Here is a 17,089-nt window from a genome sequence, read left to right as displayed (position 1 = left end):
TGCAATATTTTGCTTGAATTTAATTGTATTATCTTTCTATTCTAGATGGTTGGTGACCAAAATATTATTTTAATAAATATGCTTGTTTAATAAATCTGTTTTGTTTAAATGCACCAAAATACATTGCCTATATTCCCTGAGAAATGGATATTCATTTTCAAAATGCAGTGTACTCAATTATGCTGAGCTCTGTATTTTAATTTTCTGTTCTAATCTCATTTCTAGGCAAATCACTGAGAAAGCTCCAATCAGAGGTCGCATTTTTATGATGTCATCATGTAGACTTCTTACAAATTATTTCAGTATTTTGAAACTACAAAAATACAAGACACTAAAGTATTTTGATACCAAATATTGAGCCACCTTCATCAACCCTGTCAAATAAAACTTCATTCATTTATTTTCTTTTTGGCTTACTCCATTTATTAATCAGGGATTGCCACAGCGGAATGAACCGCCAAATTATCCAGCACACGTTTTACGCAGTGGATGCCTTTCCAGCCGCAACCCATTATTGGGAAACACCCATACACTCTCATTCACGCACATACACTACGAAAAATTTAGCTTACCCAATTCACCTATAGTGCATGTCTTTGGATTGTGGGGGAAACCGGAGCACCTGGAGGAAACCCACACCAACACAGGGAGAACATGCAAACTCCACATAGAAATGGCAACTGACCCAGGCGAGGCTCGAACCAGCGACCTTCTTGCTGTGAAGCGACAGCACTACTCACTGCCAAATACAAATTACCAAATGTTATTTTATAACTGAAATACGTATTTGGAATACACATATCATAACTACTGCCATCCCTGACCGTACGTAGGCTAGTTTTAGATGTTAACGTGGATGAGACAGAGGGAGTCGGCGATGTAAACATGACTGTTTCAGAAACAGAATCATTCTGACAATGATTCTAAACACAACAACTACCAACTATCCAAGCACAATAACTGACTTAGATCTAAAGTACACTTCTAGCATAGCAACACCCTGGCAACAACCCAAAACACCCTTGAATCTTCCCTGTGAAACTTACACACTTTCTTCAAGGAAATGCACACAAAAAAAATCGACCATCTGTTCTCACATGCGCCTCCTTCCCTTTTACCAAGATATAAAACATCACTTCCCCAAATCACAAAATAAATCCCCGCGTCGTGCAGCAGTAGGACGGATATTCTACAAAACAGCAGGAAGAACAGACTGCTCGGAGAACACAGAGGAGGCGCAGAGGCTGGAGAGAGTAAATGTTCAAGCAGCAGGGCTCCGTTCCAAACACCTCTGCAGCAACACACACACCCTCGAGTCAAGCAGACCATTTGAAGTTTCTGCTGGAGAAAAACTTCTGAGAAGGTGTTCCTCTCCTCCTCTCCACGCTGCAGAACCAACACTCCACTGATAAATCACTCATATCATGTTGGACTGTTTTTTTTCTACACAGAGCCTCAAGCTTGAAGGCTTTACTGTAGACCATTACAGATGACTTACTGCTGCCACGCTCTCCTTCTGTCCGGCAGCTCGGTCTGGTTTCTGCTGGTACTTCCTCAACCAATCATCATCCGGCGCTCCTGGATATTATCGTTTTGCTGGGGGCTGCAGAAATCGCGCAGCCTCCGCATGAATTATTAAAGGTGATAAAAAAGAACAGTGTTAAAGGGAATCCCAATTTGAGGTTGCGGTTTTGCTGCTCTCACGTTGATGAAAGTAAAATTGATCGCTGTTGCCTTAGAGAATGCCGATATATATATATAAAACATTCATATCAGACGTTTACTACAGATCTCCTTTTAGAATTAATAGCAACGTGTACCTGACTGACCATATGAGGCCTTTTAGAAAACGTATCCATTAGTTTGTGCTGAACATTCAGATTATAGAGAAGTGGTGAATAAAAACGTGATGCTCTTGCACATGTTTTTAAGTTCATTCGTTCATTCATTTTCCTTCGGTTTAGTCTCTTATTTATCAGGGGTCACCACAGAGGAATGAACCGCCAACTATTCTGGCATATGTTTCTCACAGCGGATGCCCTTCCAGCCGCAACCATACCTGCCAACATTTAGTTCATCAAATGCGCGCGAAGTGAAGAGTGAGGTATGGGGAGGGGGTATGGGGATGGTTGCGCGTTGGGTTTGGTGCGAGAAGACCAGGTTTCAGGCCGGACTGTACTAAAAAGCTGGAGCGGTTGGGCGGGTGGAATTCCGGGAGACAGAACAATACGGGAGATTACAATACATGGAGAAATATGGGAGACTCCCAGGAAAAACGGGAGTACTGTGTACTCAGTCAACCCAGTACTTGGAAACAGCCATACACTCTGGACTTCACACACACACTCGTACACAATGGGCAATTTTGTTTACCCTGTTCACCTACACCACATGTCTTTGGACTGTGGGGGAAACCGGAGCACCCGGAGGAAACCCACGCCAACATGGGGAGAACATGCAAAATCCACACAGAAATGCCAACTGACCCAGAACCAGTGACCTTCTTGCTGTGAGGCGACGGTGCTAACCACTGAGCCACCATCTAACATTTTTTTAAGTCAACTTGTTGCTTTAAAAGCAGCAGGTTAACTTACTTTTTAAAGTAACTACAGTGCAGTCAGTCACATACAATGTGGAAGCCCTGAAGATCAGTAAATTAATAGCAAATTGTCAATTTGAGGTAAAATATGCCTTTAATATACCACAATACAAGCTTAATTTGTAATTTGATGCCTTAACTACACTACCTGACAAAAGTTTTGTGTCCTACACTGAAAGAAATTATGTTTTGGTGGAGTCAAATCTAATACATTTTCTCTCATAATTTTTAAACTTTAATATTAAGTGTCAAGGAAAACTATAATTTCTATTATATTATATATAATTTTTAAGTATTTAATATTTACAGAATTACTTCATGTAATAACTGAAATGAGTGGAAAAAGTTAAATATCAATATTAATTTACCTGTAATATTTAATTATTTTCTAATTGTCGTAAACCTAGTAACATTAAGTACATTTTAATAATAGATATGCTGCAATGGATATTCAGTTTCCGAGTATGCTTTGCATGGGATTGAATTAAGAGGAGAATATTTTGGAAATAAAAGCATGTTTAAATGTGAGAGAAAGACTTGTTAGAGTTCAATCTTCATTAGTTTGAAGATTAAGAAGAGTTTTGAGTATGGTTTTTAGTTTTAAGGTCACCACCTTGCAGAGGAGGAGCACTCATGCGTTGAGTCTTGGCATTTTTATTATCAGCATTCATGTTTGAGGCTTCACTCAGAGAGCCATATCTGTGCTAACACAAGCTCGCTGTAAAAAGTGATTATAGGTACTTAAAGTGAGTAAACCAATTGCCTTAAAAGCAACAAGTTGACTTCACGAAAATTATGTAAGTAAACCCATTGTAACTTGGAACTATTTAGTTGACTTAATTTTTATAATTATGCTAATTGTACTCACATTTTTTTTAAGTAAACTAATCACTTTTTCCAGTACACCTGGAATTATTATATTAGGGTTTTTTTCAGCTTTTCTCTATATAGCAAAATGACAGTAACTAAAATAATGTGCTCTTCCAGACTCCACTGTGTCTTCTAAATTCAATACAGATTATAATTGGAGATTTTATAGACTTAATAAAGCACCAAATATGTAATATTACAATATTTACAGTAATTATTTGAAAACGGATGCGCTAAAATAGTCAAAAAGGTATTAGTTGACTTAAAAAAAATTATTACAATTAGCATATTTATAAAAATTTTATTAACTTAACAGTTCCAAGTTATAATGGGTTTACTTACAGTACATTATCTTTGTGGAGTCAATTTGTTGCTTTTAAGGCAATTGGTTTACTTACTTTAAGTAACTAATCGCTTTTTACAATGTGAGATCTGTAAGCATTTTTAAAGTAATTTTGTTCTTAGGTTCAATTTACTTAAAATAAAGTAAAATAACACAGTTCATGTGGAAATGTGTGTCTTAATTAAACCAAGTTACACCAAATTTACTGCGGTGTAACTAATAATATTATTTAAATTGATAAAAGCAATGTTTCTTCTGCTAAAACAAGAACTTAACATTACTGCATTCATTTCAATAAATATAGACTCAAAAAATAATCAATTAACTTTTACTTACATCATTTAGGATTGTTAGGTTAAACATTTAGTAAATTTTACATTATATTGAAAAGTTAATTGTACCTGATGTAAAATTTACTGAATGTAACCCCAAACCATGACTTTTCCTTCACCAAACTTGACTGATTTCTATGAGAATCTTGGGTTTATGTGGGTTTCAATAGGTCTTCTGCAGTATTAGTGATGATTGGGATGCAGTTCAACTGATGATTCATCAGAAAAATCTACCTTCTGCCCCTTTCCCAAATGATCAACTAGAAGTCAAGTTATTATTTGTTGCTCTTACAACTGGGATCGACAACAAGACTCTTGTCCGGTAGTGTATGTTGTCATTCATATTCTCTAGCTAATGTGCATAGAGAAATAGCAAACCAACCCAATTAAGTTCCTAGAGTTGCATGAATTAATCAACCTAGACATTTGGCATCAAGTTTGATTGTTTGATTCATTAGCCAAAATTTGCTTTATTGAAAAGTATTATTTTGCACAGTTTTATAATTAAAACATTGTCAGCTTTCATCAAGAAAGCTGCATTCAGAATAAGTATTTAATTAACACGGTCAAATTCAGAGAGAACTAACGAGACCAAATGTTACATCCAAAATGAAAAACAACCTCCCGTGGGCACTAATTTGTAGATAAGTGTCTATTTGCCGGTTACAAGTCCGAGGCCGTGACACGAGGTCAGCCCAACATCGAGAGCCCATTCTGGGTATTTTTATGCAAAACATCCTCCTACCATGTTTCGGTAATGTGCTACGCATTCATCTCTGAAATAAAAACAAGCCCGGTTCCAATGGCACACACATAGAGATCTCAAGGCCAAACAAATTGAAGAGCAGAGTGATTTGTGCTGAGGTGACCTTCTATTTCTATAGCTCTATCATTCATTCAGTACAGCTCTCTTTTATGTCGCTCCTCTCACACAAAATCCAACCGTACTGCAGGAAATCATGTTATCTGTTGAAAAGATGTGCAGGAAACCTTTAAAATGGCTTTATGGAAGAATTTTCATGATTAATCGCTTTTTATTGGTACAGCTTGTTATAAAATTTTAAATAAGACCTTGTCTGACTTCCTACTGTGGGTTATTTACACTCACCGGTGTTAATGCAAATTTCTAATCAGCAAATCACATGGCAGCAACTAAATGCATTTGGGCATGTAGACATGGTCAAGACGATCGGCTGCAGTTCAAACTAAGCATCAGAATGAGGAAGAAAGGAGATTTTGAATGTGAGATGGTTGTTGGTGCCAGACAGGCTGGTCAGAGTATTTCAGAACCTGCTGATCTACTGAGATTTTCACGCACAACTATCTCTAGGGTTTACAGAGAATGGTCCGAAAAAGAGAAAATATCCAGTGAGTGGCAGTTCTGTGGGCACAAATGCCTTGTTGATGCCAGAGGTGAGAGGAGAATGGCCAGACTGGTTCCAGCTGATAGAAAGGCAACAGTAACTCAAATAACCACTTGTTACAACCGAGGTCTTCAGAAGCATCTTTGAACGCACAACATGTCCAACCTTGAGGCAGATGGGCTACAGCAGCAGAAGACCTCACCCGGTGCCACTCCTGTCAACTAAGTACAGGAAACTGAGGCTACAATTGGCACAGTCTCACCAAAAATGGACAGTAGAAGATTGGAGAAACGTTGCCTGGTCTGATAAGTCGATTTCTGCTGCAACATTCGGATGGTAGGGTCAGAATTTAGCATCAACAACATGAAAGCATGGATCCATCCTGCCTTGTATCAACGGTTCAGGCTGGTGGTGGTGGTGTAATGGTGTGGGGGATATTTTCTTAGAACACTTTGGGCCCATTAGTACCAACTGAGCAACATGTCAACACCACAGCCTGCCTGAGTATTGTTGCAAACCATGTCCATCCCTTTATGACCACAGTGTGCCCATCTTCTGATGGGCACTTCCAGCAGGATAACACACCATGTCATAAAGAGTGAATCATCTCAGACTGGCTTCTTGAACATGATATTGAGTTACTGTACTCAAAGAGCCTCCACAGTCACCAGGCTCAATCCAATAGAGCATCTTTGGGATGTGGTGAAACGAAAGATTCACATCATGGATGTGCAGCCAACAAATCTACAGCAACTGCGTGATGCTATCATGTCAATATGGACCAAAATCTCTGAGGAATATTTCCAGCACCTTGTTGAATCTTTGCCATGAAGGATTAAGGCAGTTCTGAAGGCAAAAAGGGGTCCAACCTGGTACTAGCAAGATGTACCTAATAATGTGGCCGGGGAGTGTATAATAGCCTGTAAACGAAGCTTTATGTAAAAGATGAACATGTTTGCTAACAAAGTCTTAAAGGAACATATTATTTTGACAATAGGCTCAATATACCACTCCCTCATAGTCAAACTGATGAGTTTTACCATTTTTACATCCATTCAGACGATCTATGGGTCTGATTGCAGCACCTTTAGCTTAGCATAACTCATTGATTCAGATTAGACCATTAGCATCTCGCTCAAAAATGACCAAAGAGTTTCCATCATTTTCCTACAGTATGTAATCCTTGACTTTTCTGAAGTTACATCGAGCACTAAGACTGATGGAACATGAAAAGATGCTATTTCCTAAGTCGATATGTGTAAGAATTATACTCTCATTCTTGCGTAATAATAAAGGAACTTTGATTAATTCTACCATACTGCAGCAAATCATGTTATGTGATGAAAAGATGTGCAGAAAACCTTCAAATATTGTTTTATGCAAGAATTTTCATGATTAATCACTCTTAATTTGTATGTGAACAATTTTTTTTCTAAATTCAAAATGAGACCTTGCCTGACTTCCTAGGTTATCTATAATAGCCTGTAAACTGAGCTTTATAAAGGATGTACGTGATGGGAAAATCTTAAAGGGACATTATTGACACATTATACAAGTCTACCAGAGTTCAATTTTTACCATTTTTTGAATCCATTCAGCCGATCTTTGCGTCTGGCGGGAGCACTTTTAGCTTAGCTTAGCATAAATCATTGATTCAGATTAGACCATTAGCATCTCGCTCAAAAACGATCAGTGCTTCCATCATTTTCCAATTTAAAGCTTGACTCTTCTGAAGTTACATTGTGTATTAAGACGGACAAAATTGCTATTTTCTAGACCAATGTGGCTACTCTTATTATTGCGTATAATAATTAAGGAACTTTGCTGCCATACAATAGCTGAAGCAGGCGCAGCAGCATATTACGCAGCAGCTGAAAATCATTTTAAACGGTCTCTCACAAATGTCTCCATGGTTGCAAGAATTTCAGGCTCTCTAGCATTATTGCATGTGAGAAACACAGTGCACATTTTTACACTTGCCTTACTTTTCACTTGTATTGTTTATAAAATAACATTTTTGGATATTCTGTTATACGCAAGTAAAGTTATACGCCACCAAGTCTTCCTGTGGTCTGTGGGAAACACCTGCTTCTAAGGACACAACGATGTGTAATTGACAACAGAATGAGTCCTTAACAGAAAGACTGGATCATGGTGTGTGTGTGTGTGTAATAGACAGTGACAGGCCCAGTAAGAATATGTGCCCTAGATTCAGTGTTTTAGATGTTTTGTGTGTGATGTTTTATTAAAGTGAGGTTGGATATGCTGACAGAGACACAACTGGGTGCCTGACACTCCTAGAGTCTCTCTCTCGGTCTCTCTTTCTCACTCAAAGGTCACTCTGTAAAGTGCCATACCTTTGACATATTCCTGCTTTTTCCAAAATAACAGTTTATTTTGGTCTTATAATCTGCTTATTTATTAAAGAATGCGGGATTGTGTATTTTCTTTTAACTTATAGGATAAAATATAAGATATTAGTATGTTAATATCTGCGTGTGAACAAGTGAACCTAATAAAAGTTATTGTGTATAGGTTTGAGTAACAATTGGCCATGCTATATTTAAAGTTAACCCTTTTAAATAACAATGCTATATATTATATCCATGCCATTTCAGAAATGACTATTCTCTTAACTGTTTTAACAGCAGGTTGTTGTTGTGACAACTTGCCGCTAAAGACAGATAAAATAAAGTTTAGCATAAAAAGTTGAGCTATATTTATTTTACTGAGAAAAATAAACGTTTATTTAGCCTAAACTGACACAAAACACTGAGAAATATGCGCTAGAATAAGAAACGACATCCCAGTCCCGGTTTCCCCATTTATTTATGTTATTTTTAGCATCACGATTTATGCACATCTAACTACGACACATTCTGCACCCCTTACTGTGTCACGACTACTCTCTGACATGTCTAGGTCTGTGAATAATAGGTGTTAAACACGTGATGCACGAGTCTGTTCTCTGCCCATTCTGTCATACTGTCAGCCAGGTAGCGCTCTGTGTAATTGCATTACAATACCGTCTATCACGACACGGGGGCGCTCGAGTCATTCTAATGCAAACTGTGTTAACGCACTCACGGCACTGGATGTGTTTATGCAAGGGTCCTTTCTGGGCCCTGTGCCTCTATATACTTCAGTCTTTACTACCAATCCGTCTACGCATGTGCGTGTCATGTATTGACGTTGCAATAAAACATTTCAATCAAGTACGCCGCTTATATTGGCCTTTATTTCCCAGTCGTCAAAATGAGCGAGGCCTCTTGAGAGTTCTTTAATTAATGAAAAACAATGATAGAGTGTCTCATGACGGTGAGTTATAGTTTTATATGCTTTAGATTTATTATTTTATTCCTTTCTCTTTTTAAACTTAGTTTGCAATTCAATGTGAGGCTCCAAAATGCACATTTGGCCAAACCAGAAAAGCATCAAGTCGAACTGACAGAAAACCTGATGCCTGTTGAATTATGAATATAATCTGCACACCGTCGACAGTGAGGGTTATATTGGGGAGCAGTAAGAGGGAGAGAAATATGTTCATTATTCACTCAGTTCTCTTGACCCGGAGTGGAGCGCGACATTGGGATGTTTCGTTTACAATCGTTCCAGGCGCGTGCCTGTGACAATATCGGGCCATTAACTTGATCCGCTGCCATGTGCAAATCCCGGGAGGCGAGTCTCGTGAGCAGAGGTGCGCTTGACATCACGCGCGCGCATCCCTTATATAGGAGCGCGTGGCGCCGCCTCTTTTCTCCTCCACGGAGAGCAGTCGGTGTGTGCAGTTGTAATCCATCCTGAGTAATTCACTTGCGTGGGGAAGGCGGACCAAAAAGGGCGTGAACGCACACAAAAGAGGCACGGATAACGGAAAAGACACCAGACGGGACCAGCGCGCGCGCAGACTGCTCGGCTTTCATTACTTCAAACACACCGGACTCCGTTGAACCTCAAGATGAGCACCCTGAGACCGTTCGAACCGGGACCTTTAGTGGAGATGATGCGGATGATGGAGATGCACGAGGCGCGCACGGGCAGCGATGCTTGCCGTTACGGTTCCCCGATGGCTTTTGTAGAATGAGAGTTTGGGTAAGCGCGCAGAGATGTCGGTGCCTTTGCTGAAGATCGGTGTGGTGCTCAGCACCATGGCCATGATCACCAACTGGATGTCCCAGACTCTGCCATCACTAGTGGGACTGAACACCACCAAACTGACCGCGGCGCAGGGCGGCTATCCGGACCGGAGTATAGGAGTAAGTCTCCTGGGTTATTTGCACTGAAAATTCTGTCAGAAAGTTAAGAAAATAAGCGTTTAATATGCAAAAATCTTTTTTTTTTTTTTTTTTTCATTCGCACACTTGGGTGGAAGGCAACTCTCCATTTTTCGATAAAGGGGGCGTTTGCACAGTGCGCGCTCTAGTAATTAAAACACGCATAGCTTTTATTGATTGTATTTTTTTCTAATGTTAATTTTTTATTTATTTTTTATTCCGAATTCTTCCGTTTGTATCTGACACCTCTTGCGCGTTCTTAAGTGCCGTTCGCAGACGTTCTGATGTCACGGAATTTCGAACATCTCAGTAAACATCTATTTTTTCAGTATGAGCGCTCCAATTCGCCCTACTAAATAAAACTATTTCATTAAACCAAAACTGATGTTGTGTAACAGTTAATGTGGTATCAAGAGCCATGCATGGTTTGTGATTTCACTGTAGGATGAGACGGGGAGAAGCGCAATGGAAAGATCAAAGAGCTAAAAAAATAAAAAAAAGAAAGTTAAACATGATTACGTCACGCTTTACTACCGTTTCTGTTTGCGCACATTCTTCAATAACCACTTAACAGAACACATAAATCCCAAACACTTTAATATTATTTGCTTATTTTACGCAATTTGTTGTCTTTTAATGAACAATTTTAATATCCACACCCAACCAACCCAACACACTGGGGCGAATCCTTAGTGTATAAAATCTAAAAAGTACATATTTGTGCAATATTAATTCTAAAATTGTAGCTTATTACTCCCAAAGGTGTATAAATTAGTACCTTTTAGCTTTTGTAACCAAAGGCAGCATCCCGGACACAAGTTTGTACCTTTTTTCAGAGTGTACAAAGCATTAACAAAAGGCTTTTCATGGGACCAGATTAAAATGGAATATAACAGGAAAAAACTGCAAAGCAGACAGAATGAAAATCAGTTTGCAGTGTTGTAATATTCCATAAGTACAGCATTGGTTTGGAGACTGTGGAGATTTAGGACTCTCCAGCGGATGTTGATCAATCCTCCATCTGTTCTTCACTCTCAGACAGACTGTGATTGGATCTGGAAGTCAAGAATGCCACACAGCTGAAAGAGACCAGATCCTCTCTGTCTAACAGCTGCCGGTCAAACGCAACAATACATCTGTTTACTTAAAAGAAGATGACAGTCATCTACCTGCTAGTGGAAGTCATGCTGCTGCGCTTTGATTGGAGGGTGGGGATGTGGGCGTGGCCTGAAGCAGATGGGGTTTTGTGTAATCTTGTGTCATGTGTTTATAGTGAAGCTCTGAATGCTGTAATGTTTTCTGTTTGTCCTCTGCCAGGTTTTACCCGCTAACCCAGAGGAGTCCTGGCAGGTGTACAGCTCGGCTCAGGACAGCGAGGGCAGGTGTGTGTGTACAGTCGTGGCACCTCAGCAGACCATGTGCTCGAGAGATGCCCGCACCAAACAACTGCGCCAACTACTGGAGAAGGTGAACTGCTGACCTGCAGCGCTTTACTGGTTTGCCCTTGGGCGTCATGTTATCTCTAATGTACTGTACGGTCGCCACAGACGACCAGAGTTTTCCTCCAGAGATTAAAGTGACCCAGAGGCAACTCATTGACAGCATTATCGTTCACATATAAACAGGGAGAGTTAATTAGTTCCTCTGGAGCAGGACGGGTGCTGAAGAAAACAGCTTTCTCTCTGATAGACAATGATGCAACTCTGCGAACACATCAGATCATTAGCAGATCTGGAAAAGCTGAAGCACTGACTAGTTTTCTGAAGGTCACTAGAATTGTATGTACAGAAATAGTAAAAAAAAATATATATATATATATATATATATATATATATATATATATATATATATATATATATATATATATATATATGTGTGTGTGTGTGTGTGTGTGTGTGTGTGTGTGTGTGTGTGTGTGTGTGTGTGTGTGTGTGTGTGTGTGAGCAATATCACACTCGTAGCAGTGCAATATGGCTACATATCAGGACTGGTGGGAGGTGTGCATTGTCTTAGTGTGCCAGCAGTGATGGTATACAGACACATTGCACTGCTACGAGTGTGATACTGCGTTTATACAACAGTAATTGTATCTATATAAAAAAAGAGAATCAAACATGGAGAGTCTCAAAATCCTTTTGTATGAGGTCACTTTAGAGCTAGTATTTGAATGATTCTCTAGGGTAATGTCTAAAATGATGACAAAACACGTGATTTTGCTCACATTGTAAGATTATAAGGCTGAACAACATGAAATGCCATCAGTCTACAGAGATTTCCCAGTATTTCACAGGGAGATCACAATAATTATCACCGAAAAAGCCAAAGCAAAGCAAACATTACCAGATTACTATGGTATAAATACAGCACTACAACATACAAAAGAGAGATCGATTTAGAAAGTCGCTTACCTGTTTAATAATGATTTGATCAGCTGTGGTTTGAAATTACGTTGAGTTTTATTCCTCTAAGGGGTTATTATGTGGTCTCTAACCGTCTCTAACGTCAACCGTCTTTGCTCTGCTCAGTATGACAAGCTGATGGATGCCGAAGCGCTGTATCTCCAAAATTATCAATATAAATATGTAAAATAGGCACTGTCCTCATAAATAAACTGCAAAGTTGCAATCTAAACAACTCCAACCTCGCCTGAAAAAACTTCCAAAGTACATTATGTTGTCCAACAGCTGCAATATTTGTCAAACTGTAGTGAGTTTGTTGATCTGCTGTCACTCTATGTGGGCGGAGTAATACACAAGAGGCTGTACGAGTGCTGTTATTGCAGAATATCACACGGCTATCAGCCAATCATATTCAAGAAACAGACAGAACTATTATGTATATATAGACCATGTTTTCTAGTCTAATTTTAGAAGAGCAAATATCACATTGAAAGAGTCTAAAAGTTATCAAAATTAATTGATAAATTAAATATTTTTAAAACGTTAAAATAAACTATATAATAATAATAATGATGAAAGTATTTAACAAAATTTGAAGGCACAGAATTTGTTTTACAATAAAATACTTATATTTTCAAATTAAAATAGTCAATATTTTGTGGAAAGTCCCATGAATTATTATATACAATTATCTAGTTTACTTATCAGCCTAATGGCATATTAGCTTACAAAAAAATGTAAATTATTATGTAATTTTTACAAAATCTGTAAGCAAACTAATTATTTTGCACAATTAAATAACAATACCAATATTACAATAACAATATAAAACAATATTCTGACAAAATCCATTCCAACAGAGAAATAAAACTAATATTTAGCAAACATGATCACAAAATAATAATTATTATTATGTTTAAATGATTATTTGTGGCACCTAATCAAAACATTTCAGTAAATAACAACAGAAAACACTATTTTATTTTGTTCAGAGTAGATAACATTAAAGAAAATAATATTTTCACATAAAAATAAAGTAATTTTTTAATATATAAAAAAAATTATATATATAATTGTCTAGTATGATTATATATACTCATCAGCCTAATTACATATCAGCTTACAAAATAAATAGAACATAATTTTGACAAAATCTGTAAGCAAACTAATTATTTTGCATAATTATATAACAATAAAAATACTAGTTATTTTGTCTAAAGTGGATAACATTATAGAAAATAATATTTTCACATAAAAAATAAAGGCAATATTTTATGAAAATTATCATGAATTATTATTATATACTATTGTCTAGTAGTATTATATATACTTATCAGCCTAATTACATATTAATTAAACTAATTATAATAACAAAATAATTTTTACAAAATCTGTAAGCAAACGTATTATAATTAAATTACAATGAAAACAATATTATGACTAAATTTATAACAGAAAAAAATGAATATTTAGCAAAAATTATGAAATTGGCGATGTGGTGGCGCAGTAGGTAGTGCTGTCGCCTCACAGCAAGAAGGTCGCTGGTTTGAACCTCGGCAGGGCCAGTTGGCATTTCTGTGTGGAGTTTGCATGTTCTCTCTGCGTTTGCGTGGGTTTACTCCCGGTGCTCCAGTTTCCCCCACAAGTCCAAAGACATGTTGTACAGGTGAATTGGGTAAGCTAAAAAATTGTTCGTAGTGTATGAGTGTGAATGAGAGTGTATGGGTGTTCCCCAGTGATGGGTTGCAGCTGGAAGGGCATCCGCTGCGTAAAACATATGCTGGATAAGTTGGCGGTTCATTCCGCTGTGGCAACCCCAGATTAATAAAGGGACTAAGCCGAAAAGAAAATGAATGAATGATCATAAAATTATTATTATTATTATTAAATTATTATTTGTTGCACCTAATCAATACATTCTAGTAAATAACAACAGAAAACGTTATTTTATTTGGTCTAAAGTGGAAAACATATTATAGAAAATAATATTTTCACATAAAAATAGTAATTTTATTGTGAACATTTTCATGAATTATTAATATTATATATAATTGTCTAGTATTATTATATATACTTTCAAAATAATTATAATAACAATATAATTTTTACAAAATCTTTAAGCAAACGTATTATTTTTCATAATTAAATAACAATAAAAAACAATATTCTGACAAAATTCATTCAAACAGAGAAATAAAATGAATATTTAGCAAAAATGATCACAGAATTATTATTATTATTATGAATAAATGATTATTTGTGGCACCTAATCAAAAGATAACACAGTAATAAAAATATAACATGTGTTTATGTACTAAACTCATTGTATTCCCTGGTACCTTCCATATGTGTTTTTAGGTGCAAAACATGACGCAATCAATTCAAGTGTTGGACCAGCGGACCCAGAGGGACCTGCAGTACGTGGTAAAGATGGAGGATCAACTCCGTGGCCTGGAGACCAAATTCAGACAGGTGGAGGAGAACCACAAACAAAACATCGCCAAGCAATACAAGGTAAACACCCACAACGCACACCTCAGGCCATATGGATGCAACACACGCACAATAACACACCACAGACTACTGCATGTATGCACAACTATAAATGCTTGTGTGTTTTTAGCGAAATATGCAGACCTGTCAGACATTAAAGCATTGTTTTTGACACCTTAAAATCAACTAAATAATTTCAGGATCTGCACATTTCAGTTTCATGCATGAAATGTGATTTTGTTTGCACTTTATAACACAAGCGTGTGTGTGTGTGAGTGTGTGAGACTGTGTGTGTGACTGCGAATGTGTTAGCTAGTTAGCGAGTTAGCTCCCTGTGCTGAGTGTGTTGTTTCTTGCTTGCAGGGCTAACTATAAAGACATGATAGGAGAGCCAGAGGCCAGAAGAAGCAGGTCTAACCCACGATTGGCTGAAGTGGGCGTCAGTCACGCTGTTTATGTCACGATTCTCATATTCTATACGACATTAGCTGTAAGAAACACCCTACCCCCCTTTCCTTACCAACCACCAATCAGATCTCCTCCTGCATGCTACTCTAAAGAATTATTGTTACGTTTTATTAATATGATCTACATTATTAAGTTCCATTGATATATATATATTGCTATTATTATTATTATAAGTAGTAGTAGCACTACTACCATTATTATTCTCATCTTTGCTAGTATTGCTTAAGTTTTTTTTATGATTTGTCACTATGAATCTCATGTTTTTGAAGTAATATGCGTTTTTTTGTTTTTTTTGGAAGTCAAGAATTCAATCTTAACATCACATTGTTGTATGTGAGTTGTAATTTCAGCATGTGTCCCTTTCTGCTGTTGCATTCTAAACGATAAACTAATAAAGTCTTTTCCCAATTGTTTACCGTGTTCAGAGCGCTTCATTTCCGCCGATTAATGTCTGTAGATTTCATATATATACGGATCTCAGTAGTCACTGCATCTTGGCCTCTGGTCTCTCACTGGCTCTACAAGCACACACACACACACACACATCAAACACACAAATATAAATGATTACATATAGGCGTCTTTAATTGATTATTAAAGCACCTCAGCTATACATAATAATCATTTTAATGATTTAATAATCATTTCTTGAGGTGTTTTATGAATTTATACAAATTTTTGCTTGGTATTAAAGGTTTTTCAGATCATCATATTGGCAATATTTGTTGAAAAAGATGCCAAAAGTATGTGGATGCCTAGATTTATAAATATATATATTTTTTAATCACAAACAGTTTAATTGTTGACTACAAATGATATAATCTGCTTACCCTTTTAAAAAAGACTACACAATAGCACAGAGCATGTATTATGAAAAGATATATATTTAAAATATTTAACTGTACATTATATATCAGACCCCCTAGTTTTTCCACAATTTTTTGTGATTATTTTGCATTTAAATTAAGAATTTTGCAGGATTGAGGACTTTTTGTTGATATTGCGTTGCATTTAGCGATCGCGGAATCGTGAAAAACTAGGGTGTCTGATATGTACTTTCATTATGCCATACTATTGTATTTAAATTATCACACGCCGCTAACTCTACTGACAAAACGGCACACTAAAATACACGTCCATATTATTTCTATAGACTTAAATGTCATGTTAAAATACATTTGTATTGATAACAGTGCTATGTTAAAAGTAATATTAACACACTGCAGTTACCTAAACAAAGCAAGGGCTTTAGTATCTCAGTCAACATCCAAATCTTCTGTAAGTGTAATTTAAAGCACAACAAAGGCATTAAAACAAGGATTTCAATGTACTTTAAAGTAAAACCTACTGTACTTACTAGATGTCTTCCCAAATGTTTGGATAGTTAAGAATAAAAATAAACCTTTGGGTTTTGAAATACACTACTGGTGAACATGCAATAAAATCCAGCACAATATTAAAAGGGTAAAAACAAGCATTTGTATTAGCGTTACAGGGAATGTCATTTACTTTTTCTTCGAGGAGGTTCATAAAATGATTATTCAATTCATCTGCTGTGGAAAAACTTTACTGACCTGCACAAAGAAGATCTTTTGCAATCTTTTGAGATTTTGTGATCAGCCAACAGCAGCGTGACCTCAGGAGCAAATCACTAACTTTGCATCCATTGCGACCTCCTTCCCAGAGGAGCAGAAACTGCTTAACAGAAGCAAAAAAGAAAGAAAAGAGGCTAGAATGACGTTGTGACAACTATGAATATGATAGCATTTGGTATGCTAGCACCATCAACAGATGAAATTCTGCCATTTGGTGCTTTAAATCCTTGCGCTCTTTAAAGCAGGAATGATTCTGTTTGTTTATGTTTAAATCATTCATCAAAAAAAAAAAAACGTTCTGAAAGTGAGTATTTATGGCCTGGACTTTTTAACATTTTAGAATGATATCTAT

General features: G+C 37.0%; 1 protein-coding gene across 2 annotated transcripts in view; it reads left to right on the top strand.

Moving 5' to 3' along the window:
* The window catches only part of olfm1b (olfactomedin 1b), a 72,895-nt gene that overhangs the window by 20,727 nt on the left and 35,079 nt on the right, over positions 1–17,089 (top strand). The window contains exons 1-3 of one of the 2 annotated variants that reach the window (XM_056446080.1): positions 9,256–9,764; positions 11,100–11,249; positions 14,540–14,695. In XM_056446080.1, coding sequence (XP_056302055.1) covers positions 9,615–9,764; positions 11,100–11,249; positions 14,540–14,695 — 456 coding nt within the window. In that variant the 5' untranslated portion in view covers positions 9,256–9,614. Of the gene's footprint in view, positions 1–9,255; positions 9,765–11,099; positions 11,250–14,539; positions 14,696–17,089 lie in introns of those variants that run through there. The other variant, XM_056446081.1, reaches the window with a different exon arrangement.

Source organism: Danio aesculapii, chromosome 21 (assembly GCF_903798145.1).
Source record: "Danio aesculapii chromosome 21, fDanAes4.1, whole genome shotgun sequence".
NCBI classification, from domain to species: domain Eukaryota; kingdom Metazoa; phylum Chordata; class Actinopteri; order Cypriniformes; family Danionidae; genus Danio; species Danio aesculapii.
This window is presented reverse-complemented; position numbering and strand designations above follow the sequence as displayed.